This window comes from Mchenga conophoros, linkage group LG16 (genome assembly GCF_057382185.1).
Source record: "Mchenga conophoros isolate Kocher_MC1m ecotype Shallow Benthic linkage group LG16, M_conophoros_male_GT1.1, whole genome shotgun sequence".
NCBI lineage: Eukaryota > Metazoa > Chordata > Actinopteri > Cichliformes > Cichlidae > Mchenga > Mchenga conophoros.
The window spans coordinates 18,961,804-18,989,601 of record NC_140541.1 but is presented as its reverse complement, the minus strand read 5'-3'; the positions used below and the strand labels follow the sequence as shown (position 1 = coordinate 18,989,601).

At 41.0% G+C, this 27,798-nt stretch overlaps 3 protein-coding genes and 1 non-coding gene across 4 annotated transcripts; 2 read left to right on the top strand and 2 right to left on the bottom strand.

Annotated features, from left to right (window-relative positions):
* The first annotated feature begins 6,021 nt into the window (after positions 1 to 6,021).
* On the top strand, positions 6,022 to 13,873 carry mpc2b (mitochondrial pyruvate carrier 2b). Its single transcript, XM_085248335.1, has 5 exons — positions 6,022 to 6,353; positions 10,328 to 10,368; positions 10,757 to 10,841; positions 11,402 to 11,513; positions 12,821 to 13,873. The coding sequence occupies exons 1-5, from the start codon at positions 6,260 to 6,262 to the stop codon at positions 12,867 to 12,869; spliced, it is 381 nt and encodes a 126-aa protein (XP_085104461.1). The 5' UTR covers positions 6,022 to 6,259; the 3' UTR covers positions 12,870 to 13,873.
* A 2,659-nt stretch (positions 13,874 to 16,532) lies between these two features.
* On the bottom strand, positions 16,533 to 20,399 carry rpl24 (ribosomal protein L24). The gene is made up of 6 exons (XM_085248334.1): positions 20,295 to 20,399; positions 20,093 to 20,168; positions 19,332 to 19,442; positions 18,248 to 18,384; positions 16,821 to 16,884; positions 16,533 to 16,662 (listed from the first exon to the last, which is right to left on the bottom strand). Exons 1-6 carry the CDS (start codon positions 20,297 to 20,299, stop codon positions 16,582 to 16,584), a joined length of 474 nt encoding a protein of 157 aa, XP_085104460.1. The 5' UTR covers positions 20,300 to 20,399; the 3' UTR covers positions 16,533 to 16,581.
* Positions 18,925 to 19,105, bottom strand: LOC146556603 (small nucleolar RNA SNORA23). The gene has a single exon (XR_014889091.1). It is a non-coding gene; the product is annotated as a small nucleolar RNA SNORA23 (small nucleolar RNA).
* A 108-nt stretch (positions 20,400 to 20,507) lies between the features above and the next one.
* On the top strand, positions 20,508 to 25,955 carry cep97 (centrosomal protein 97). The gene is made up of 11 exons (XM_085248333.1): positions 20,508 to 20,926; positions 22,265 to 22,407; positions 22,519 to 22,677; positions 22,792 to 22,893; positions 22,992 to 23,105; positions 23,198 to 23,364; positions 23,466 to 23,627; positions 23,736 to 23,911; positions 24,014 to 24,659; positions 24,746 to 24,821; positions 24,917 to 25,955. Exons 1-11 carry the CDS (start codon positions 20,863 to 20,865, stop codon positions 25,403 to 25,405), a joined length of 2,298 nt encoding a protein of 765 aa, XP_085104459.1. The 5' UTR covers positions 20,508 to 20,862; the 3' UTR covers positions 25,406 to 25,955.
* Positions 25,956 to 27,798: the final 1,843 nt, after the last annotated feature.

Sequence of the window (27,798 nt, the reverse complement as noted above, 5' to 3'; positions counted from 1 at the left end):
TTCTTAATCATACTTGCCCCTTAAAAACCCTCAATAAAATCTGAAATTCAAGTTGGTCTCAGCCGCTCTCCACTCTGGATTCTTTAATAATTGAGATTTCAGCGGTGACTCTGTCTGATCTCAGTTGCCACGCACTCGCCTTCTCCATACTTTGCTCAGACATAAGCGCTCTTTCAGACTCATTGAGTCTACCTGCAGGTTTCCTGGAATCAAAATGAAAGTAGAGAACAAAAATCACTCAAGAAATCTCATCCTCGTCACCAAGATTGTTGTGGAAAAATACACTGAGCATCGACCCAAACTGACTCAGATTTATCGAAAGAAACTTCAAACCTCTGCAAAAGGATCAACACAGCACCAACGGGGTTCGTACCAGCACTGACAAACAGGCAAAATAATAACAGCTCCTCTATAGCCATACAGATACAGTGAAAATGAAAGTGTTTTTGAATTTTATTTTCTGTAAATCATTTGATTTATTTAATAAATTAAATATTATATTTTAGAGGCCGTTCTAATCTGATATTCCATTCTAGGCAAATTGACAGCAAATAAAACTAAGTACACTTTTAAAACTTTTTTTAAAATTCATTTTTATTTGAATTCAATTCAATTTTATTTATATAGCGCCTAATCACAACAACAGTTGCCTCAAGGCGCTTTCTATTGTAAGGTAGACCCTACAATAGTACAGAACCCAACAATCATATGACCCCCTGTGAGCAAGCACTTTGGCGACAGTGGGAAGGAAAAACTCCCTTTTAACAGGAAGAAACCTCCAGCAGAACCAGGCTCAGGGAGGGGCGGCCATCTGCTGCGACCGGTTGGGGTGAGAGAAGGAAGACGGAATAAAGGACAGAAAAATGCTATAATGTAATGTGGTGAAATTATTATCAACCAGGTGGTTCATGAGACAATTATTTTAAAGTAGTCTGGTTTTAACATTAACAATGAAGAATTATAATAAAAATGTAATGCATCTAGGCTACGTCCACATGTACCCAGGTATTTTTGAAAACGCAGCTTTTTAGATGCAGGTGTCAGGTAAACTTTAACGTGTTCGTGAGAAAACCCCCTGTGAGCAAGCACTTTGGCGACAGTGGGAAGGAAAAACTCCCTTTTAACAGGAAGAAACCTCCAGCAGAACCAGGCTCAGGGAGGGGCGGCCATCTGCTGCGACCGGTTGGGGTGAGAGAAGGAAGACGGGATAAAGGACAGAAAAATGTTATAATGTAATGTGGTGAAATTATTATCAACCAGGTGGTTCATGAGACAATTATTTTAAAGTAGTCTGGTTTTAACATTAACAATGAAGAATTATAATAAAAATGTAATGCATCTAGGCTACGTCCACATGTACCCAGGTATTTTTGAAAACGCAGCTTTTTAGATGCAGGTGTCAGGTAAACTTTAACGTGTTCGTGAGAAAACCCCCTGTGAGCAAGCACTTTGGCGACAGTGGGAAGGAAAAACTCCCTTTTAACAGGAAGAAACCTCCAGCAGAACCAGGCTCAGGGAGGGGCGGCCATCTGCTGCGACCGGTTGGGGTGAGAGAAGGAAGACGGGATAAAGGACAGAAAAATGTTATAATGTAATGTGGTGAAATTATTATCAACCAGGTGGTTCATGAGACAATTATTTTAAAGTAGTCTGGTTTTAACATTAACAATGAAGAATTATAATAAAAATGTAATGCATCTAGGCTACGTCCACATGTACCCAGGTATTTTTGAAAACGCAGCTTTTTAGATGCAGGTGTCAGGTAAACTTTAACGTGTTCGTGAGAAAACCCTAGAGAAGAAATTAGGTCTCTTCAATGGGGCATTTCTTTTGAAACTTTTGACAATCACGTTGTCAATATTGTCTTGGCCATTAAACATTAACTCCAGGACAGTGTTTGGATTTTTCCACTTTTGCCGGAGTTCATTGTACACTTTCACACTGACTTCTTCAGTGTTCTCTAAGGACATTTTAAGCTTTTGGGACAAAATTTTAGCCCAAATCCTGTGGGTAAACCTGTTCATGATGGCTTTATCTGCCCCTGGAGGCAATTTCCTTGCCTCATTTGCGTTGCTTATAGCGTGCAGAACCAAATCTTTAGTGAAGCTTTCAACAACTTTTACGTACTCTTCTCGGTTTTTATATATAGTGAGTACTCTTTTTGGTAAGGCCAACAGGTGTTTTGTAAATGTTGGGACAGTAATATCGTCAAGCTGTTCCCTCAGACATAAAATCAAATACTTCTCCTTGCAGTTATGTGCTTTGCAAAGATTGGTGAAAATGTCCTTGTTGATATTGGTCAGCGTTTTTGGAGATAGATCCAAATCTTTCTCGTCAATCTGAGGCCAGATTTTTTCAAGCAGACGATCGCTGTTGGAGTCCAGAGTCGAGCACCGTGTGAAGTCCTTGTATTTAGACGAGGCTTTGCTTGTGGCCTCTGAAACTACCAACTGAATAACTTTATAAACACAAATCTTTTCTTCAGACAGATAATCAGATGCCAGAGTGACATCATAAGAACCAATATCTGAATCACCATTACCGACTGACACATGTATAGCATTCTTCACAGGCTTTTCCAGGGGGAAAGCTTCTATGTTGTCCAAGTCTTTTGAGTAGTTTTCCTTCAAACAGCTCTTCTTCGGTTCTACTGTGGCTGCGGTGAGGGTTTGAGGAGGAAACATCTGGGATGACACAGACGCTTCTTCCTCAGATGACTCACAGCTGAAACCTATTAAAATATCTGGATATACGCAAGGTGGTGCAGGTACACGATGCAGTGTTAGAATTTCTCTGTTTTCACTGTCATCTGTGGATGTTTCATCAAGACTGCTCTCCTCTGCAGTCAAATGCAGCTTGAGGTTTTTTGAGTCTGAAGAGTCCTCCAGTCCTGGAGTTTCTGTTTCTTCTTTATCACAGTGGTCATCTACAGAAATTTCTTTCAGGATGCTGTCCTTTGCTCCTGTTTCTTCTGTTTGCTCAGGGGACTCTGTTTGCACTGAGTGAAGAGAGAGCTCATTATTCTGCGTGGACACTGGATCTCCCTTCTCCACGGTTGTGTCCATTGCGTCCTCTAACATGGAACAAAGTTTCAACATGTCTTTCAGCAAAGTGGAAGGCAGCTCAGTGTTGCAGTACTCTGGGTTGAACTGCAGAGATTGCCACTGTGGTACAATTGTACCAAAAAAGTGGTCACTTAAGGACTTCCATGTTTCCACTGAGGTGTTACTGTGTGGAGTTGTCATGTTTAAGTTTGTATTACTATTTCTCTGACTCTGAAATGTAGAAGAGGAAATAAATTGTTGGCTGGTTGGAGTTGGACTAGGCATGTGTGCTCTTTGTAAACCAAATGCTTGGGAGTCTGGACGGCTCCTTTATATAGGTTTAAGCCCCGCCCACGTTCGGCTGCAGCCACTGTGACGTCATCCACTTTTCTTTGACGTTGAACCTTCAAAGGTTTGGGGGCGGGGTTTAAGCTAATCTCTGACACAGCTGCATGACATTTAAATGGCATAAACTATTAATTAGCGTGGGTGGTGATTGTTCTTTTACTTTTCATATTCCGTATGTTTTTTGGCATCTATCTCCGTTCAACTTAGAAAAACCATTCAACCACCGTTAGATTCCTCTTCTTTTGGACATGACTGCTTGTATTTTTCTCATTTTTAACTTTTATATTTTTTAAATTATTCAACTTCCTTCAACAAATATTTATGATGTATTTCAGTGGGGAAACCCTTCAAATCCTCATTCAAGTTACTCCCCTTTCAACTGTATCTACCTTCACATACGTTGACCTAGAACCACCATTCAAACTTTAAAACAAAGCCAAGACATTGAACTATTCAACTGGTATTTATCTTTTCAATATTGTTTATACTTTTTCTTCAGCTCTACTTTAAGTTTCATGCCTTTTTTTCACCTGTTTCAGAGTTTATAATGGTTGTGTGTGGGACGGAATGTTGGAGGAGACAGGTCAACTGCTAGAGTGGGAGCAGGGGGAAAATTTATCTTAAAATCTTCTCTTTAAACTGCTGCTATGAACACAGCGTTTGCTCTACAGCCATCATTTTACCGTCAAAACGTAGCCATCGTTGTCCTCTTTCATCCAATGTTATTATTATTGTAATAGATGTTATGGTTCTTTCAGAAATTTCACCAATGCACACCCTCCTCGCTGCAACTTTTCCATAGAAACCAATGTTAAAATGGCTCCCAAAATTCATCTGAAAATCAGAAGAACAGGCTGTCTTTACGCTGTCACTACATTCATAACAATCATATGACCCCCTATGAGCAAGCCCTTTGGTGACAGTGGGAAGGAAAAACTCCCTTTTAACAGGAAGAAACCTCCAGCAGAACCAGGCTCAGGGAGGGGCGGCCATCTGCTGCGACCGGTCGGGGTGAGAGAAGGAAGACGGAATAAAGGACATGCTGTGGAAGAGAGCCAGAGATTAATAACAAGTATGACTCAGCAGAGAGGTCTATTAACACATGTTGAATGAGAAAGTTGACTGGAGAGGAAATACTCAGTGCATCATGGGAGTCCTCCAGCAGCCTATACCTATTGTAACATTCCTGTGGTGACATTTTTTTTCAACCAGGTGGTTCATGAGCCTATTATTTTAAACTAGTCTGGTTTTAACCTTTACAACAAATAATTCTAATTAAAAATGTTATCCACTTAGGCTATGTCCACATGTACCCAGGTATTTTTGAAAATGCAACTTTCACACTGACTTCTTCAGTGTTCTTTAAGGACATTTTAAGGTTTTGCGACAAAATTTTAGCCCAAATCCTGTGGGTAAACCTGTTCATAATGGCTTTATCTGCCCCTGGAGGCAATTTCCTTGCCTCTTTTATTTTGCTTATAGCGTGCAGAACCAAATCTTTAGTGAAGCTTTCAACAAGTTCTTTCTCTCACCCTCTCTCTCGCACTTTTTTTCGATGCAAGGGGCAGTGTTGAGATTTTGTTACCTAGTGGCTACACAAGCCAGGAAGTACCAATGACCGAATTTGGTAAATAAACATTTTTTTACAATTATTATTTGAACATATATGAGTGTTTGTGTATAAATACACAAACAATACACATATGCTTTCAATTGTGTAAGGAAGTTCAGTTAACACTAGCAACATGCTTTGTAGTGTGTACGTGCTTTGTCTCTAGGGGCCACCGTATATATTTATCTATAAACATATATAAATAAAACCACTTTTTTTTTTTTGCATTAGTAATTCCTTTTGTGCATAATTTTATATTGTTGTTAATAATAAATTAATTAAAGTAACAAAACAACCTGAAGTGCCTGTTGGCTATTGGAAGAGCCGGCACTTTTTAGTGAGTCGAGCTGAATGAGCCGGTTCTCTAAAAAGAGTCAGAATTTCCCATCACTAGTGTGGATAAGAGAAACTCTAAAACAAAATTCAAACTTCAATGTATATTGTTGAGTCATATTACTTAGGAAAAAGAACAGCTCCGAGAAATCATTAAAAGCTCCAAATTACCATAACATTCACGTCCATGATGAGTGCATCTTAATTTCTCACCACATCTGCACACATTTCAAGAAATCTCTGATCTTGTTTACCAGAGTTGCCAGCAAAAAATAAATAAAAAATATGGGGAGGCGAAAGACTTTGCACAGTAACGATATCTTCTGTGCATTAAATGTCTCATCACTTTTACAATATTATATGTGTAGTTCATGGCTGCACATTGGACCCATTGGACAATTTATTGCACATATTGCACATATATCTATCCTGTAAGGTTTTTCCCTCCTGTTAAACATTCTCTGGCCCTCAAGCATAAAATACAATATCTCATCATTACTATTTTCTTTAACCAGGCGTCTGGTCCAATGTTTCTTCCACTTGTTCTTACTTTTAGCTCCACCCAGTTGGCACAAACTGTGCCAATAACCTAACAGGCCTGTGTAAACCAATCACATCATGGGTATGACCGCAGTGCCCAATGAGAATAGCGCAAACCTATAGCCCCGCCGTCACGCGGTAGGTTGCATCGTACAGAAAGTCACCTCGTCGTGTCAGAGTGGGAGAAGCTACTGACAGTTAGCACCATTAGCAGCGGTCACAGTACCACCGGGAGAAGGTCGACAGCAGGATCCTCTCTGAGCCGTATCTAAATCTCACAAACAGCTTTTAAAGGTCTCTAGCTACTCGCCGAGCTAACAGTTTTGCGAGCTTGCTACTAAGTTTCCGCTCATCTCTCGCATTCATTATCAACACCTTCATCATGGCTGCGCTCAGAGCGTCCTATCACAGGATTTTGGACAGGATCGAGCACATGCTGCCCGCCAAGCTGAGACCTGTGTACAACCACCCGGCAGGTAAGACACAGTTGACCGTAATGAGTTTGTTTGGTATTGGGAGGTGGGTGACCGCAGCCGCCCTGTCCAGCCGTGATATGGGATGAGGATGCACTGACCTTTCTGCACCGCATCGTTCAGGGATCACAGTAGCACCTCTTGCGCCGATGCTGCATGAAATTAATTGTGTTTGCGCTGTCAGTGTAATCTGTAACCTTCCGGGATAACGCGGGCTGAGCCAAGAACCTCGGTCTGTGGAGGAAGCCAAACCCACTTTCATTCAGTTTATCGCGTTCTGGGTGTTTAACTGTGCATTTCAATCAGTCCTTTATCACTAAACTATGTAGTCGCATGCTCGGTTTGATAAGAAAAGTAGTATTGTGCCTCTGGAGAGTGACTATGAATGTAAGCCTGATTGGTTTCATATAGTTAAGGTTGGCTAAACAGAAGTTCATGCTGCTTCCTGGTCGTAACTTGGTTTTGAATAAATTAAGCCCAACTTGCACAAAAACTGATTTTCTTCTTTTGGTGGAAGGTCAAAATCTGTTTGATTGCAGAAGTAAAAAACCCGTTATGCTCTCTGCTACTTTTTTCTGTTCAGGCTTTACTTCTGTTATTTATCTACTTAACTGTGAATCACAGATATGTTCCATTCCATCTGAAATCAGAAATGCTGACTTCCAAGATGGAAGTTTCAGCTGGAATGCCCTCCAGTCAACTTAAAAGGTTGGCCTAATTTATGGTCCACCATTACAACAGTGGACAAAAAAATTAGTAAAACTTGGCTTGTGTACTGTAAGTGTTGTGTGTTTGTGACTTAATACACAGGGAACAGACCAAGCTCTATCTATGAACGTGCACTAGCTAGTGATGAATGAATTGCTCTACCTCGCAGGGTAGAAAAACAGATCCTCGCTTTTCCGGCTTTACAACTGGCAAGTTTTAAACTCAGGAGTGACATCATGCTCTGGCATAAAACTTCCGAGATAAATGGAACAGTGACCATGTCCTCCCATCAGCTTGTTTGGCACTGCCTCAAAGAATAAGCAGCTGTCTCAACGTAATCCAGATGCAGCCAGCTGTTTCAGCAGCACCTCCTTATTTCAGTGCCGAATCTGCATACTTACTCTTAAAATGTAATGCATGAGTTGCATGCATCAGGGCAGCTAAAGACCCTGTGGATTACTTCTATTTTTGAATGCGGTGTCCTCTTGTTACTGCTGCACATCATCTGAGCTTGGATAAAGTGGGTAATGTTTCTATTTGGTGACACCCCTCCTTCTTTGTGCTCAGGTATCCTGGATATGATCCTTGCTAAATCTGCAAATAAAACTGTTCTAACTTACTTTTTTGTGTGCCTGGTATCAAGCACAGCAGGGACACAAACACAGCTCACTTCAATCAAATCTATGCTCTGCACAGCTGAAATCCAGATTTTGGCACCCACTTGTTTTGTCCCCCGACAAATTTGCCACACACCTAACTTAAAGGCCGTGCTGAGAAAGTTGGAGGCAACAGTTTGTTCTTAAAGGGATTTGTTGGGGACAACATGATCACTGTTGTTTGTTTTTATCATGCTGGCTAACCTCTCAGAGCAGACTAGATTTCCAGGAGCGTGGCCGTGCGGCACCTACACTGAGCAGAGTGAAGTAGGAGGTGTAGAATAAACTTGACTACTTTTAGATGCTCGATTATTCTTCTCAAGGGGACCCCCATAATTGGTAGCTCCATATTTCTATTTGACAGTTTTGGTGTTTTTTGTTTTTTGTTGTTTGTTTCTTTGTTTTGTTTTTAACGATTTAAAGATGACGATAAACTCTAAATAAAACCAGACCCAATAACAAATTTGGCCATGTCTATATCATCCTTATCCAGTGAGTTGCAATGCACACTGAACATTTCTGGTATTTGTGCACTCACCTCCCACTTTCCCTCATGAAGGTATATTTTGTCACTATTTATCAGTCAGGGTAGTATAAATACAGAAGAATCGCCTACGAGTATAACACACTATAATTAAGCAGCAATGCCCTTCAGAACACTGTGCTAAAATCTTTAGCTCTCATTTGAAGCACAAACTAAACTGAAGGTGTTTCTCGTAAGTCTTGCTTATGTATTGAGGACACTTGATATTATCTAAAGGGATCTTGGTTAAGGAGTAACTAGTGTCACTGGTGATACTGGTCTTAGATTTGTCTGAGAAAGGGTACTGGAGCTCCGGGGTTGTCAAGGACAACTTTTCTGATCAGGTATGAAGGGGTGGAGACAAAAGCCCACTCCCTCAAAGATGATTGGCAGCCACAAACGCTCTAGTTTCTGTTTTGCCCCGCAGCGCTGCCGGGAATGCTGATTCCAGACCAGCAGCTTTTCTTCACTGTGCTGTGGCTAATTAAGTCTTTGTGAGTCTCCTCCCAGTGGCTCACAGACACCGAGTGTCTGATCTGTGACACTCAGATCCATTGGTGTGGTTTTGATTTGAGCTTTTCACTCTTCCAGAGCTTGGATGTCTTAAGCAGGAAAAACTCAGTGAGCTCAAATACGAGCATTATATTTTGAGTGTTAACAGCCAGTGCTGTGATGTCCTGATCATCTGATGTTTTCTGTTGCTGCTTTCCAGTTCTGATGTAATAACGCCACGATTGCATCAGGGTTGTTGAGGTGGTGTTTGTTTGACAGGAGTTCAAAGGTGTAAAGGTATTGCTATTTTAAAAAAAAAAACAAAAAAAAAACTGTGGCAATGTTATCACATGGTCTTTTATTACATTAAGGACTGCAGCTAGTTGTTGCTTTCAGAATCTATTAATGTGCTGATCTCTGAATTGGTTTTGTTTATAAAGTGACATTTAAACTTGATAACTGACCACCCAAAATATATGAAAGTATAGAAACAGAACAGAACATTTTTATTATCAATCCTCTTGACACAAATTATCTTTTTGTGAGCACAGAGAGTAAAAGTCAGCTTCACAGTATTTTCCTGTGGACAAAATGTGTAACGGTGATACTGTTGGTGATGAAAATCTCCAGACACCCCTCAATACAATGTTATCGCAGTACTTCTCTCCAGTTACAAGGTTCTTGTGGTCTCTAACATTTTGCGATATGTTGAGTACTGCAGTAACTCATAGTGAGTTTAACAAATTTTTGTTAAATGCAAATTGTGTCAAAGTTTACCTTTTTCAATATCTGTTTTAGTCAATAAGATAAAGTTGTGATTAAATCTGCCATAAGACAGTCGATCAGCCTGCAACTGAATGGGGTCAAGTTGGCAATTACACGCAGTTTGTTTCTGATAATTCGGCAGTTAACTGCGATAAATCGTCAAACATCCCATATCTCCTGCTGACTGCATAAATAGAAATTCATATTGACCACTGCATTTATGCTCAGCAGCCTTCCTCTTCTATTGAAACATAAACAGAATGCAACTAGCTGGCAGCCAGTTGATGCTAGCAGGAACGTATTCAGAGTGATGGCAACATGTTAGCAGTTTCTGCATTTATAAATTAGACAGCGATTATTTGCAAACATTTGAAAATCAGAGTGGATTGAGCTGACAGCATCCTGCCTGAAAAAAGGCGACCTGTGCAATCGCCTTGCAGTCAGGAGTAGTCGTGAGTGTGCGATGTCCTCAAGCTCTGGCCAACCAGCAACCACTTATGCCAGCATAAGTGTCATATGTTTGCTTATTTAATACAAGTCTGCTCAATTAGTAGGAGGGTGGTACACGAGATGATGCAGTATCACTACCAAAATATAACACTTCTGTGCTGTAGCTATTTATTTATGTGTTTTTATTTTCCACCCCTCAACCACCAGTTTCTAAATGAGCTCAAACCTGGGTTGTCATTGTATAATTTTCTATAAGAGAAACAGCCTTCATATCAGGAGCTTTTATTTATCCTCAAATGTATTGTGTATGGTTAATACTGTGGGAAAGCTGGTTACCTCTGGAAAACTAAACGGTGTGATTTTATGTTTTGTTTTTTCTGTAGGTCCGAAAACTGTTTTCTTCTGGGCCCCAGTGTTTAAATGGGTAAGTGCACATTCACCCAGCTCGTAAGCCACAGCATAAAGTGCAGACAGACTTTAAAAATCTGATTTATTTAAAACTGCTACCAAGCATGCCTTTATCCGCACCTCATCAGCAGACAGTCAGCAGTTAAGCCTCTTACCCTGTAGCTCGCACATTATCTGACACAAGTAGTTCCCTTGTTAACTCTTGACTCCTTCGGATGAAATTTGTCACACGTGGCAGTTCTGTCAATAAGAAGATTGTGTTATTTGGATGTTTTTTTTGTTTTGTTTTTATGGGTCTATAGTTATTCCAGAATATTTTATTTTTTAAAAACCTGATTATTGGGATTCTCATTTAAAACTGACTGATCATTAATGGAGTAAATACATCAGTCTCTTCTCTACAGGGTCTGGTTGGAGCTGGTTTGGCTGATATGACTCGACCAGCAGACAAACTCAGTACCTCTCAGTCTGCAGTGCTGACGGCCACAGGTGAGACGACACCGAAACTCAAGTCGACTTCATAATGTGTCAGTTTGGAATAAACGCGTACGTACATCCAAATGGGTTTTGTGCGAGACAATGGACAGTTTAATGGAAAAGTTTCCCTGGTAAGTCTTTCTCTGGGGCTTTTGCAGAATATTCCCCTTGGGCAGAGTTCACAGCTGGTCGACACCTTTGAGTCTTTTTCTTAATTTAGGGTTTTCAGTGAGTAAAAGGTTAACTGGAAACTTAATCCTGGTTTAAACTTTGAAAGAGGTAATGCATAGTTTGTAGTTCTTAAGCTCTGCCTTGAGTTGTTGTTGTACATTTCACATCTCGTTACTTGATCTCTGTTCAGTTTTCAGGTTTTTCCATATTCATTTTTTATTTTTTTAACCAATCTGTGTTAAAGGTCGCCTGTTTTGTTCCACTTTTTTTTGCACTATGTCTCTTCAAACAAATCTTATCTGCGACTCTTTGGCCAAAACACAGACTCTGTCCTGAGGAGTGACCCTGGTGTACCATCAGTGTGCGTCACGTTCACTCCTCCTGTTCTGTTTCTCCATCAGGGCTCATCTGGTCCAGATATTCGTTGGTTATCATCCCGAAAAACTGGAACCTGTTTGCTGTCAACTTCTTTGTCGGCAGTGCCGGAGCCTCACAGCTTTACAGGATCTGGAGGTGTGTGAATGCACAGTAAATGATGTTTCTGCCAGTGGGTTACATGAGCTCATAATCACTGTTAGAAGCATTTTAAAGATTAGTTATAATAAGGAATGCAAGATAATTGCACAGTAGCCTTATGTAGAGTGCTTATTTCTTAATCATTACTGATATGAAATCATGCAGGCATGTTAATGTTTGACCCTAGAGTGCTGTAGCTATAGTGAATGTATAATGTAGTGTAGTCTTCATGTGTGCTTTGCTTTCTAGTGTCAGCTGAACTCTATCAGAGGAGAGTTCAATTACAAGTCAATATTTGTTAAGACCACCTTTATTCTTCAACACACACTGAACTCTCTTTGACAGCTTTCTTCTCATTTATCTAAGTAGTCTTCAGGAATAGTTCCCCAGGCTTTGTGAAGGATATTCAAATCTCTTCTTTGGACTGGGGAGGCCAGTCTGTACTTTTCTGCACTGTTATTAAATTTTGGCAAGATCTCCAACACCACTTGCTGAGACAGCAAAAACCTGTCTCAACAATGTTGAAAGACCTTCACAAAGTCTGGAGAACTATTGCTCAACAGGACTTAAAAAAAAAAATTACAGGAAAGTTTAGCTCATCGGAAACAAGTTTTTAAAAATGACTTGATTTGAGACTTTTGCACAGTAGTGTATCAGTCAAGTGATTCTTGGAATTCAGTTTTGCTACACAAACTAGTCCCTTCGCTGAGATGAGTTGCTGCTAAGTATTCATACCACTAGATTTTTAGTGTTTTAGTGAACATAGCTTCCCGGCACATCCACAATATCCCAGTTCAAGCCCAAGAGGAGACACGAAAGCCAGTCGGGGGGGGGGGGGGATCACAAGCTATTGCACTCTTAGTGATGGTCCCATACCTGGACAAATGGGAGGGTTGTGTGAGGAAGGCATCCGCCGTTGAATCGGTGGATCCTTCCTCTGTGGTACTCCCTTGGGAAATAAGGGAGCAGCTGAAAGTATCTTTATTTGTATTCTAGAACTCTACCAAAGTAGCTTTGCACGATTTCTATATTTTATTTATTATTATTTCACGTTCAGCTAGTACTTGATGCAGCACATCAGTTCATGGTCTCTCTGAAAGTTTGAGTTCCTGTCTCTTTAAGCCCCACTTTCATCTGATTGGTCAGTTTCTTCAGCAGACATCTGAGCTCACTGGGATTATTTTATGGTCCTTATCTGAAGCTTTGGCCATAGTTAACATGGAACACTATTTTTAGTTAAGAGGCAATTTAAACAATGTTTTTGTTTTGTTTTGTTTGTTTGTTTGTTTTTAATCATCTAACAGGTACGAGCAGGATAAGAAGGCGGAGGCCAAACAGGCTGCGGAGTCCTGAGTGTATCGACGCTCCATTGCAGCGGACTAAAAGGGAGACTTCTTATCATCTCGACATCACACCATGCTGTCTCCATAACATCCATGCCATAATAACCATTGTTCTACCACATTAAGCCTGTTGTCCCTGTTGGAAATATGCACTTTTCTTTAAGTTTCACATCTCCTCAGGGTGTGCTGAGGGAGGGAAGGAAAACAAAGCTTTTTTTTTTCTTTTTTCTTTTTAAACTGTAGTCAACACACGCTCAAGAATGGTCATCAACGCACAAATACTTCTTGTTCAACACGTTCTGTGATTGTACAGTGTTTAATTTAAGTTCATGCTTTATATCTTGCACACTTGCTGGGAGGTCTTTGCCTTTTCCATCATCGATTTTTCAGGTGTAGCAATCAGTACCTCAGGCAGACAATTCCCAAAAAAACGAAACATGTAACTCTTAGAGTTGTGTTGAACATGGTTTAAGGAATGTGTCCAGATGAAATTAAGGATGTCATTGCACTTAACCTTTTGATTTATTTATAATTTGATCATCATGTCCCGCTTGAGATCATTAAATTGTCATTGATTACCGTGTAACGATTTCTTCCATTTAATGACTTTAAATCTGTGTGAACTCAAATGTTGATTTATGAATTACTTGATTAAAAATTTGCAGTCAAAACTGTATAGGAAGATACTGTTATTTTCTAATTGTGTTTCAGGAATACTTACCTAATGCAACATATTTAACCTCTGAAGCCTTGTCTTGATTGGTAGCACGTACTGACACACTAACAGCGCTCTATTATCAAAATTGTTGTTCTGATGAAGGTGTTTTATAGTTTTTGTGTAACAATAATTATTTGAGGTCTTCCCATTGTATAAATTAACCCCTGACTAATTTAGCAATAATTAGTGCTAACAATTAATTAGAAGACTGTTTGAACAAATGGCACTTTTGAGGATTGATCGTTATGGCTCTGTGATGACTGTCTAATGCTAATAAATATGGTTTGATGCCTACAGCTGATTTAAATTTTTAGCATTGACTAAGAATAATAAGAGATCAACATTTTTCCGCACTAACATCGCTTCACTTATTACAGTGCTCCTCTAAGAACAGCTGGAATGATGGGATCCACCATTTGTGGAGGAATGTATATTTCAGGGGCCACTGTATTAGGTATACATGTTCAACTGCTCATCTAATCAGCCAATCACATGGCTAATTCTCAGTCCAGTTTGGCATGTAAACATGGCCGACCTCACGAAGTTCAAACTGAGCATCACAATTTGGAAGAAAGGTGATTTAAGTGACTGTGAAGGAGGCGTGGTTTGAGTGCTAATCTACTGGCAATTTTCCTCAACCACCTCCAAGTTTTCGAAAGAAAATAGACAGTGAGCAGCAGTTCCCTGGGTGAAAATGCCTTTTTGATGTCAAAGGCGAATGGCCAGACTGCTTCCAGCTGAAAGGAAGGCAACAATAATTCAAATGAAACTCAAACAGCATGACTAAAATTGGATGATAGACGACTGGAAACCTTTTTCTTAGCCTGCTGTGTCTTGATTTCTGCTGCAACATCCAGATAGTAGGGTCAATTTTGCTTAAACGACCTGAAAGCATGCATCCACCATGCCTTATATCCACACTTCTGGCTTTTGATGGTGTGATGGACCCCTCAGTACCAAGTGATCACTCTTTATAGCACCTGAGTAGTGTTGCTGACCATGTCTGTCCCTATATGACCACAGTGTGTCCACCTGGCTGCCTCCAGCAGGATAACTCTCGATGTCAGAAAGCTCAATTGTATCACAGTCACTAGACCTCAATCCAACACAAGAGTTGCATCATGGACGAATCTGCAGCAACTGTTTGACACTATCATATCAGCATGGACCAAAATGTCAGAGGAATGCTTCCAGCTCCAGTTCTGGAGACAAAATGAGATCCAACTATTTCTGTGTACCTAATAAACTGTTTTCCGTTACTCAGGCAACTCACTTTCAAGGCAAAAGATCACCCAGCATGAACATTTCCTTTTTCCACGTCTATAACAGTAAAAAAATGTTTTGCTTATGTGAAAGTTCAGCTTTAAAGTACCACTTAAACCTAGTAAGCACTGAGGATCTTTGTTTCACATGATTAACATTTATTGAATAATAATTAAACTAATCAAAATAACCATAGCTTAATTATTACAAAAGCAGCAGCCATAAAAACTTGCAAATGTCCTTCAAACACTTGATCAGTCACTGAATCATTTCTGAGTCACCAGGAAGAGCTTTGCTCCATTTGTTTCTCTGACTGCATAAAGGTGTGAGCTGGGGTCATCAGTATAAACACCTTTAATTCCATAAGATGAGCTCAGGTTGAGAGGTGATAAAGATGAAACAAAAACTCCCCCTTCTGTTTACACTGTGAACTACAACTCTGTAACAGCTTCGGAGCCGTGTGATGAAAGATTGAAGAAAAAAAAAAAAAACGTTTAGCTCTGTTTAAAGGCAAAGTTCTGTGTGGACAGCATTCAGTGATCTGAAAGAGATCACACACCCTGCACCACCTGAGCCACTTTAGATCCCGCTCACCGGTGTTATTAGGCGTTTACAAAGGTCAGAGTAGGATGGCTATGAGGTCATTTAACTTTTTTGCCATTCAAAACAGGCTCAACAAATCTAATGAGTGAGGCAAGCCAAGTGCTAATCTTACTTAACATGTCTTTTCAGTTCATATCAGGTTATTTGTGGTAAATAATCTGAACATAATCTTATGTCTGTGTAGGTTATCAGTCATCCAGATCACAGTAGTCTCAGGAGCTTGGAAAGAAAGCAACTGGACTTTAAAGTTTAGTGAAGATGTTTTTGGGATTAAAGCAGCCTCATGGATGGAGGTGAAATTTTTTCACAAAACAAAGTCCTTTCCTTCAAAGCTCCTGAGACTACCTGAACAGACTGTTTGAAATGAAGCAGGAACAGTCCTGACAATAGCTCTGTTCCAATTATGCACCACTAAACCTAATGAGATCATTACTGCTATTTGTATTTACACCCATGTCTTTCCTGTTACAGGTTAACCTGGCTGCTGGGGTAAAATCTTTAGCACCATCCTGACACCACAAGCTACTTTCAGCTGTCCAGTTATTTCCCAGGAGTCACCCAGTTAATGGTAAATGGCCTGGATTTATATAGCGCTTTACTAGTCCCTAAGGACCCCAAAGCGCTTTACACATCCAGTCATCCACCCATTCACACACTGGTGATGGCAAGCTACATTGTAGCCACAGCCACCCTGGGGCGCACTGACAGAGGCGAGGCTGCCGGACACTGGCGCCACCGGGCCCTCTGACCACCACCAGTAGGCAACGGGTGAAGTGTCTTGCCCAAGGACACAACGACCGAGACTGTCCAAGCCAGGGCTCGAACCGGCAACCTTCCGATTACAAGGCGACCTCCCAACTCTTGAGCCACGATCGCCCCATGCTGAATGTCCTTCCTGCCACAACACCAAAAGAGTTTGTCCACCACACTATGATGGTCCCGTCATGTTGAAACAAAATATTCAAATACTGTAATTCATGGAACTTGGAAATGAGGCTCATTGTCACAAAAATAAATTTAAATACATAAACGTTGGGCTGCCTGGGCTTCAGTAAAGTTGTCAAATAAATACGAAAATCAGAGCATAAATGTTGGTCAACCAAAATTTTTATTCACAACCATAAACAGCGAGTCAGGTTTAGCGTTTTCCACCGACGCGAGGTGCGCTGACCTTCATGGGCTTGGCGATCTTGGGTTTCTGTGCAGCCTTAGCAGCGGCCTATGGGAGAAGAAAATCAACTAAGTTCTTGCACAAAGAAAAACTTTGAATTAAGTTGCTGAATAATCGAGTGAAGCCTGAAGAGCATGCAGTGGGGAAACTAAAAACTTGTTTTGACATCTTATTGAATAACTTCAACACAGAGCACTGGCTCTTACCTTTGCAGGTGCTGCAGCGGGCTTCTTTGCAGCCTGCTTTGCCTTCTTGGCCTCCTTGGCAGCTCTGAGAGAACAAAGAGAACCAAATTTAGTCCAAACCAATCAAAGTGACCAAAAAAAATTCAAAACAACAATTTCTTTATATAATTTTTTAATGTATGTATTTGAATACTTTATTTTTAACTTGAGCATTGGTTGCTCCTCATGACCTCAGCCCTTTTTGCGCCACTCACTGTGAGAAACATGCTTTATAATCGTATTTTATTATGACTGGAATAACAAATCAGAAGCTGTTTTTACTGAATATTTCCAATCAATGATTAAGTGTTGTAACTCTAAAGGCTTCCTCATTTTCTTGGACTAGAATACCAACAACTTTAAAAAACAATCTAAAGACGGTGGCAGCATCAGTATTTTCTTGTTTTTAATAACATTAAGCTTAAATACAGCATGTTTGTGATCAGTTCAGGTTCATAGGTGCAGCTGTTCTCTCATGCAGGAGTTCATATTGGGGGTTTTCTGACTGTTCGGTGAGTGTTTAAAGGACCAGAAGCATTCAGAGACTTTTGCTAATATCACTCAGTAATGTTAGATGTGTTCTTTGATGATGAAGAAGAAGAAGAAGAAGAAGAAGAAGAAGAAGAAGAAAGTGTGTACATTATTGTACTTTATTGAGCCCCGTGGGGAAATTGCTCTCTGCATTTAACCCATTCACTCAGTGAAGCAGTGGGCAGCCATTGGGCGCCCGGGGAGCAGTGTGTAGGGACGGTACCTTGCTCAGGGGTACCTCAGGGTAGCTGTTAAGGGGAATCGAACCCCCGACCTTCCGATCATGGGGCAACCACTCTACCTACTGAGCTATCCCTGCCCAGTGATGATAAAACTAATCCTGAAGTAATGAATATCAGGAATTTACGTGTCTAGTGTAGCAGCAGAGTGGACTCAGTCTGCAGAATAGAATTAAATCAGGAAGTGCTGCAACACCCTGTAATTCACTTTATTTTAATTATGCTGAAGCAAGCCCCAGATTAATGTTCACTCAGATTATATTTGACTGCTGTGTTTGTGTATCAGCTAAGCCTGCAGGGGGAAACAAAGAAAATCATTTGTTTCTTGCTGTGTTACTATGAAAAGTCCCTGCAGTCAGCGTTTCAATGCCCTCATAAAGGCACTCTCCTGTTTTATTAAATTCTTTTTTTTTTTTTAATGAAAACTAACACAATTAAATCTCATTCTTAAAAATATGAAACCAATAAAATGCCCAATGCAACCTCTGGGCAAGTCGGCCAATATCGTCTACACTGGATTCTAATCCAACCCTTCTTTATTCCGAATAATACTCTGACACAATTTTATCACCTTCAAGATCACAAGACTAAAAAGAAAAAAAAAAAAAAAAAAGTACACAGGGTACTTTGTCCTCTTACCTGATGGCCTGCTCCCTCTGGGCCTTGCGGACCTCGGGCTTCTGGTTCCTCTTGGCCATGATCTCAGCCAGGGAGGCGCCAGTGATGGCCCTCGTGAATTTCACTGCACGGCGGGTACGCTTCTTTGCCACCTCTTCCTGTTACAAAAAAAAATACAATACATTGGTTTACTTAAAAAAATAATGGTTTTTCATGTTCACATGAAGAATAGAAGACAAACCTGTTAATCACAAAGAAATGAGTGGCTAATCTATCTGAAAGGAAATGTGTCTACATATTTACTCTAGTCTACACCGCCAAAGGGGTGGTTGCAGTCATAAATGAACAGTTATTAACCAATTTTCTCAAACTGCCATCTAAGGCATGGCAAAATCAGTATTAAAGCATGTGTCTAGCCATCCAACAAGTCAGTTTTGCGTGTTTTCTGATGCATCACCATCCATAGGAACCGTAACAGTCAACAGCTGTAACCATGAAAATCTAAAAACCTGAGATAAATTGAGTAAAATACGTTGTCATGCTACAGCAATGGTGAGTAACAGAAGTTTTAATAACTCAGCATATTGTAAACAAAACACATTTCTTATGTTTGCCTTTAAATTTCACAAAGCCAACACCAAATCCTTGAACTACTTTAACAGGACTACACACAATCCATCCACAGGTAGCAACTGTCAGCATGTTGGAGAGTTTGGAGGCTGACCGATGAGAATATGTCTGCAAAGACGTCAAAGGCCAGTACTATGATCTCCAGATATTCTGTGGCTGCAGGTGTGGAGTGAGCGCTGCTGCTCAGTCTGCAAAACACAGTTGAGCAACAACACGTAACACGGACCAACACCGTGCACACCATCCACCCGCAGCCAGTCTGATGTATAAATTGGAGCTTGAGTAAATGTGACGATCTACTTTTATATCTAATAGCTAAGATTAGTTTATCTGTTTCACAAATGACCAGTATCAACACAGCAATTAACTGCTGGACCCACAAAGTCTGTCTGCCATGGAAAAATAGCTACATTTTCACTTCAGTCTCCTTGTAAACAAATATAAATGATGAACTCATATACAGGATTGTACTTACAGACTGGCCCTTCTTGTGCTTGCGTCTGTACAGCACAGTCCAGTTGATCTGTCTGGGGTTCCTCTTGGCCAGGAAGGCAGACTCGCACTTGGCATTCAAAAACTGGAACACCTAACAAAGACAAAAATAAATAATTAAATAACCGAATGTTACTCATGTCTGCCTTTAATTACGACAATTACACCCTGTACTATCCACCTGAGCTACAAACTGACTTTGGATGCTGACAGCAGTCTGTCATATGTGACAAAACTGAATCTAAAGCACACCTTGCATTGTGGAACTGTTCACAAGTATCATAAACTTGATACATAACGAAATTTAACTGCATTAATTATAAGTAGTAGGCAACAGCTCAGGACAGAGCCACATTTTGAGTGAAGCTACATACTTATGCATCTTGTTTTCTCCTAGATGTACTTACACAAATAAATGACACTTTATCTAAAACCCCTGTAGGCTCTTTTCAGAACAAGTCACAGTCAACAGAGCCTATAGGTCTCTATGACTGTTATCTATCATAATACTATCGCAGTCAAATACACCCGTGTGGCTGAACCTAAAAATGCTATCGTTTAGCTGCTAACATTAGCGGGTTATACAGGACTCAATTGGGCCCGTTGTGAGTGTGTCTTTCAATAGACAAATTTTAAATCACATTCACAGGGGATATTTAATGCTGAGCCGGTAAAGTGATCTTCATAAAATAGTTTTGGGACAGAGCGAGAAGAAACCGGTGTCGGACTTTGCCAGCTAGTTACCTTCCCGTCTATCCTGGCGTATCGGCGGCCATGGCCGGGGTATATTTTATACCCGCTGAAACTGCACAACTCGACCCTGAAAACGACAAATACAGATCATCAGCGAAAGAGAACCGTACATAGTTTCTTTCAATGTACTTATCATCCTTAAAGTATTTATTTAAATACTGAGATGGCATTTGATAGCATTGCATACACTCACTTCATGATGGCTACGAGAGGGCACAAAACCGGAAAGAAAGATGACGGATGCGGAAACGGAATTTACTGACTACGAGATTGATATTTGTGAACAAATTTAAAAATTCTGACCGTTAATGTTTCAGTAATGCTTTAAAATCAGTGAACCTATACGATATATTTTTTTCTATTATAAAAATATTTTAGTCAAATTTATACATTGACCAGCAGCACAATGGTGACGTCACATTTAGACGGTTGCCTAGCAAGCAATTAGCTAGCTGCTCTTGGCTTAATAATACAGAACAGCAGCGTATTAAACACTCTAAAATGAAATATGAGATAACTATGGTCACTTCAGACGCATTTTTCCTATTAACGTTAATGTTTCCCTTCTTTATTCTTTGCTTAAATCTGGCTGGCGCGTTTCAGCAACCTTAGCGCGCTGTAGGATAATTGTAGTCTTTTCGACTTCCATAGACGCAACGTTGCAAGGGGCGAGACATCCTTTATGAACTACAAATCCCAGAGCCCCTCGATTACGCAGTTTGACAACACACAGACGCTTCTTGTCTTTCCTACTACAGCTAATGCTAGCTGTGGTCTGGGTCGATAGGATGGGTGTATCAGATTTACAGTTTGATAGAAATGCTGGTAAGTAGTCGGTCATCTATTTTAGTCAAACATATTAATATTCCTTTGAAAGGTAGCCCATAGGAAGATGTTTCTCACCGGCGGAGGTTAACGGGAGAACACTACAGAGTGCTGTCGTTAGCTAGTTCACCTTTCATGAGCATTAAAACATCACGCGTCAGTCCTTTTCTGGCATATTTGTAAATTAAGTTTTAGCAAAGTTTTCCGAAACCTTAAACATGAAACCAGGTTGTCTGGGACAAATTTAGGTTCTGCAGGTGTTGACAGACAGGCACACTGGGCAGAGGCTTGATTTCTTGACCTTCTTAGCCTTCAAATGACAGTGATCAATAGAAGATTATGTAAACTAATTCAGGGGACTTGCCAGAAACTGTAACTAAGATTTTTATTTTATTTTTTTTGCATGGTAGGTTGCTAGTTGTTACAGTTCTATACCCATTCATAAGCTATTATAGTAGTCTGGGTAGCCCATAATTAACCCATCACCACCCTCTAGTAGAGTACAAGAGGGGTGTTAAGTCTAATTGTTGAATGTCGCCATTGTGTTTCTTAAATTTGTATAGTCTTAGGTTAAGCAGTAGGATCAAAGCCATTCCTTTGATCCTGACCACCTCTCCAGCCACTCTGTGCTGGGGGAGGTTTTATTGTAGATACATCCTAACTTGAAGATCTGTTTGATGTTTGGTAGAGCTTCCTACCCTTTGTATGGTTTCACTGTGTTATCTTTGGTAAACCATACATTGGGTGTGGGGGAAGACTACCCTCTTTATGACCAAGGATGTTGTTCCTGCTTTTAGGTTTTATGACCCTTTGGTCAGCAGGAGGTCTCTCTCACACACACACACACACACACACACACACACACACACACACACACACACACACACACACACACACACTGTATACATTTACATACAGTGCCTTGTCTTTGTAACCAAAGGGGGGTTGCAAGGGGAGGTGCTTTGTAAACTATTGTTTGAAGTTTGTCAATAAAAGGCAGCGAGAGGAGGCCACCATTTTGGGGTTCTTTGTCGTGCTGGACACAGACGAGGCCTCCCTTGTGCAAGTAATGGATCGATCGACTGTCTTGTTTTCTTCATGATGAATAAGTCTCTAGAATTAGCGGGGTTTGTGGAAACACAGACCCAACAAGGGGTAGCCTACAAAAACTGACCAAAATTTGGGATTTGGGAAAAAGGTTCAGGTTCAAGATAAGCCTAATGCTGTTGACTTATGAGATATACTTAATGTGCATGACTGATTTCACAAGATATCTTTATGGAAAACCAAGACCCACATTGTGCTTTTTAAGTCTGCTGAATCTCTTTATCCTGCCAGGACCTGTGGTGGATCTTTCAGCCCGAGGTATGCAGAAGTTGGAGCCCAGTTTCACCTGCTCAGAAGACACTCACACTCTCATCCTGGACGGGAACAACATCATGAAGCTGGACCACCTAGAAAGGAATCCAGGCCTTCAGCAGGTAACAAACCCTTTAGTTTAAAATTTTCTACATAATCTCCCCAGCCATTAGAGTCCAGATACCACACACCAGTTCATGATTTGATGTCTTTTCTTTCTTTTCCTTCTTTAGCTGTCTGTAGCCAGTAATCGTCTGGTGAGAATGATGGGTGTGTCTCGGCTGACAGAGTTGAGAGTCCTAAATCTTCCCAATAACAGTATAGGCTACATTGAGGGGCTGAGAGATCTGCCTCACCTAAAGTGGCTCAACCTCTCTGGCAACAATATTAAGGTGAGGATATGAGATATTTTAACATCCTTTACACAGATCCTGTAATTTACTGACAGCAAATTCAGTCCATGTGTAATGACAAATATTTAATCCACTGTGCAATCTTTCACACAGGTCATTGAGCAACTTAACAACTGTGTCTCTCTTCAACACTTGGATCTGTCTGACAATAACATATCTGCCATTGGTGATCTGACCAAACTGGTGGCACTAAAGGTCAGTGTGCTGAGACCTCTGAATATATGCTCAGACTAGCCCTATATTAATGGTATTGTTGATTTTCTTGACGGCATCATTTTCTGTCAATGTTGCAGACTCTGTTACTTCACGGAAACAGCATCACAACACTCCGAACTGTCCCCGCTCACCTTCCTGCCCAATTATCTATTCTCTCCCTGGCAGAAAATGAGATTAGGGATCTTAATGAAGTAATTATGTTCTCCCTTATTTAATACAGTCACACTGGTTATATTAAAATTACCTAATATTACTATGACTGACTATAAACTGATTACTCCAGATGTCATACCTGGCGCCACTTCATGAGCTGGAGCAGCTTTCCATCATGAGCAACCCTTGTGTTATGGCGACCCCATCTCTGCCTGGTTTCGACTATCGGCCATATGTCATGAGTTGGTGCCTGAGCCTGAAGGTCCTGGATGGCTATGTAGTGACACAGAAAGAGGGGTGTGTATATTCTCGTGCTTAATATCATCAGTACAAAAGCATCAGAATGCCTGAGTGTCTTTTTTTTTCTTTTTTGCTGTGTGTTATTGTTAAATTTACAGTCTGAAAGCTGAGTGGCTCTACAGTCAGGGCAAAGGTCGCTCATATCGACCAGGGCAGCACATTCAACTGCTGCAGTACCTGGCCACTGTCTGCCCTGTGACGGCATCACCTGCCATCACAGCTGAGGATGCCAAATTGGAGAAGATTCTCAGTAAACAGAGGTTGAAATCTTAATATAGATAAACTGCAAGGGAAAAAAATCATTACCCAGTATCCACTTCTTGGTCATGGTAGCACACATCATTCTTAATCCTTCATAACTGTCTCAGGTTTCATCAGAGACAACTGCTGGAGGAGACCCGGGGAGGCTGTCGCAGTCCTCCTCGACCAACTCAGCTTGATGTGGAGAGTCACAGTCCGTCACATAGAGTTCCACAAGGGGGAGCCAGAGAGTTGAAGAATATCACTGTACCTGGACCAGCTGTTCCATCAGTCCCGCAGACAGGTAAGAGGGCTGCCTGCCTGGCACCCTGGTCCAAGACCAGTGAGAATCATGTATTTGAATTAGGTTGTAGCACTAATCGTTGATTTGTCTGCTCTCCTGTAGAGCCAGTTGTTCGGTTTAACACCTGGGTGAGCTCTGACTCTTCCAATCCGTCACTGCCCATAGTATGTCGCCCAAGGCTCAGCGAGGAACAAATTTATTTGGAGGATGTGCAGACAGGTGAGGACAAACTCAACAGTAGCATACTTTCCTCAGAGTCCACCTTCATCCCCTTCACACCTGATCTGGAGCCACGATCGACCCACTCTGACAGCGAGGACGAGACGGAGACATTCGAGCCAGATTCCCTGGCACCAAAGCACCCAGCGCAGTCCAAAAAGCAAAACGCCAACAATCCACAGCATCCACCCACAGTAGAGCAGCACGAGAGAAAGACGCTTGAAGGAGAAGAAGTTATTTCTGCTACAGATTCAACATCTAGTGGATTGCTAGGAGTCAGAGTTAGCACTCTACAGAATGACCTAGATAGTGATTTTGTTAAAGCTGAGGTGAAAGAAGCTCAGAAGCAGGAAGAAGTTGAGAGTAAATCAAGTGTGACAGAAGCAGACAGAGCTGCAATTAAAATACAGTCCTGGTGGAGAGGCCATTACACGCGGTGCTGTCACCCCATGGCCAGAGAGGTGCGCAGTGAAATCCGTCTACGCAGGATGCAGGAACACATCCTCTTCCTGTCTGAGAAGTTGGATCAGTAAGTGACCGACAAGCAGCACTGGTGATACTCTTTCTGCGATGCATAGGTGTTAATCAGTGACAGTGAATCTGGTTTGTTTGCAGTGTGCAGAAGCAGTATGAGGAGGAGAGGCTGCAAAGGCTCGTTCAGGAGGAAGCTTTGAAGTTTCTATGGAAAGAGGTAGTTTCTGTTTAACATTGTAAGATATGTATAATATTGTTTCAAGAAATCTGTCCATAAATTCATAGTTTACGTTCTGTGTGATTTGTGTGTAGTTCCAGGCTATGCAGCAGTGGAAGCAGTCTGTGGAGCAGCAGCTGGCAGTCGTTACGCAAGCCGCCACCCCTGCTCAGATCTCATCCCCTGGACTTTGCAAGGCCACCCCACCCGTTGCTTCCAGTACCACCAACCCACCCAGCACAGATGTCTCCTTCCCAGACTCTGGCTTCCAGTTGACTTGCGATCAGCAGGTGGCGCAAGAGGACAGCTTCCTGAGCAGTGGGACAGCAGACTCTCTGAAAACAGTGCGAGCGCTAAGCCCCGTTTGTAGTGGCCTCGCTAATGGCAGCGATGGAGCAGACAGTGCAGACTGCAGCCTGCTGGAGCAATATCTGTCCTCTGTACAGCAGAGGGAGGAGGCAGAGGAGGCAGTTAGCGATAGAACAGAAACGCCACAGCTGTCCTCACCGGCATCACCCAGCAAGGTGGCACAGACTAGCTCCCCCATGGGGAAGGCAGCAGAATCAGCTCCTGGCTCTACCTGAGAGTCCTCACCCGTTAGAAAACTGTATAGAACCACTGACTGAGTGTGTGTAAATTAACACTGAGCATAAGCTTAGAGACAGATCTTTCTCTGCAGTCATCTTAATTAATAACCCAGAAAACAGTGGTCTTAGCTCTAAAACCAGATTGAAACAAGTACAGTCCTCTGAATGTAGCTCTAGTGCTTCTTTATACTCCAACACTTTGATCCGTTCTTTTATTAATGAACATTTTCCTCTCTGTGTAAAGACACTGAATGTGATGTAACTTAAGAAGGTATCAGTAAAGTGAAAGTAGAGGTTACTACCTCTGCCTACTAAGACAGACATGTTGTGACCTGTTACTTCTACTGTTTGGAAAAGTAGAAGTTGCTGTGTTAAAGAATTGCACTTGTAACGACACATATGCTTTATATATCTCTGTTGTTCCAACCAGTGTGGATGGCTGGCCTGCTTTGTATTGACTGCAGGTCAGCATTAACTGATAATCAACAGAAAAATGTCATGTATCCCTATCTTGTGAAAAATGTAAATAAATATGTACTTATAATTTTCTAATTTCTATCTACTTTTCATTTTTATAATGTCTTATTTAAAGTTATTCTCATTATTGTGTGATTATTTCTTAGATGTTTAATAAATCAGTGTAAATTAATTTACACTAATTCCAGTTCATTAAAATAATCTGTTATACCTCATAGCTATAATGCAAGTACAGATAAATAGATACTTTATTGGTCTCAAGGGAATTTTTGTGCTACAGTGGCTGGATAAAGAATAAAAACAGTATAGTGTACAATAAACAAAGTTATACAATGAAAATTTTATACATGCCACATTGACAAAAACTAACCAAAGTAAAAATAAAGTTTGCTAAAAAAAGAAAAAAAGAACGGATTCAAAATGCTTTATGCTTCTGAGATGAATGGATCTCTGAAATTTAACAAACTTCAGTTTAGACCATGGTGATCGAGTGTTGCCTTGAAAAGCTTCTCTATCCCCCTGGCAAATAGCACAATGTGTGTTACTTTCAATTTCATTACCCCATATAGCTCCACCACACTGCAGCCATCATTATGCCAGGACACGATCCATCTTACTTTGGCTTATAAATCAGAATTAGTAGAACACAGCAGCCTATAAATTTCTGAATGTCTGTGGCCTTTAAAAGTAATGAACTCGTAACAGATTTTACTTGGAAAATAAGATTGAAAATATTTTGAGCATAAAGTCAGTTTTCCATTATTTGAAAAGTGCTACCTTTTTGATCAATTTACTCTAATGTGCTATATCACCAGTATCTTCCTCTGTCACACCGACCCTATGCATGTCCTTCTTCACTACATCCATGAACATTCTCTGTGATCCTTGTCTTATCTTCCTCCCTGGCAGCTCTGCATTCAGCATCCTTTGTTCAAATATTACCACTCTCTCTCCTCTGCACATGTCCAAATGCTCTCTTCCTTGCCTCTGTAATTTAACCTCTAGTTTTTTACACTGATCAAACATAATATTACGACCAACTGCCCAATATTGTGTTGCCAAAATAGCCCTGACCCTGGGTCTTTCCACCAGACCCTGGCCAGTGTGTTTGAGTATCCGGCACTGAAATGTTAGCAACAGATCCTTTAAAACTTGTAAGATGCAAGGTGTGTCCTTTGTGGATCTGACTTGTTTGCCCAGCAAATCCCACAGATGTTTGATTGGATTGAGGTTTGGGAAATATGTAGGCCAAGTCAGCGCCTTAAACTCATTGTTGTGCTCATCAAACCACTGATGAGTACCCTGATGAAAGAGGCCACAGCAAACAAGGAATATAGTTTCCATAAAAGGATGTGCATTGTTTGTTACCACACTTAGATAGGTGATGTCAAAGTAACATGCACATGGATGTCAGGAACCAAGGTTTCCCAGCAGGACACGGCCCAAAGCATCACACTGCCTCTGCAAGCTTGACGTGTTCCCAGGTAAGTGACACCCAGCCATCCACGATTCATCAGACCAGGCCACCTTCTTCTATTGCTCCGTGGTCCAGTTTTCACACTCACATCCTTTGAAATCCGTGGACTGACTGCTAATTACTTTGAAAGCTGGGTCACTGGGCAGGATGTCAGGACACATTGTGTGTAGCACAGTGAGAGAGTGAATGGAAATAAACAAAACATGAAACACAGAGACAACATTGAGGGAACATGAAGTAAATAACCCCAAGGAGGGCTGAACTTGTGGGCTCAAATGATACAACGGGGGCAAACAGAGTCTAGAAACCAAGCCCACTTCTCAAAATCAAAACAACAATGAATTACGATTCAAAAGTCCAAAAAACACAAAACACTGAGTCAAAGAACCAGAACCAAGACACACAGGAAGTGCTGATTTTTTTTCTGCGTCACAAA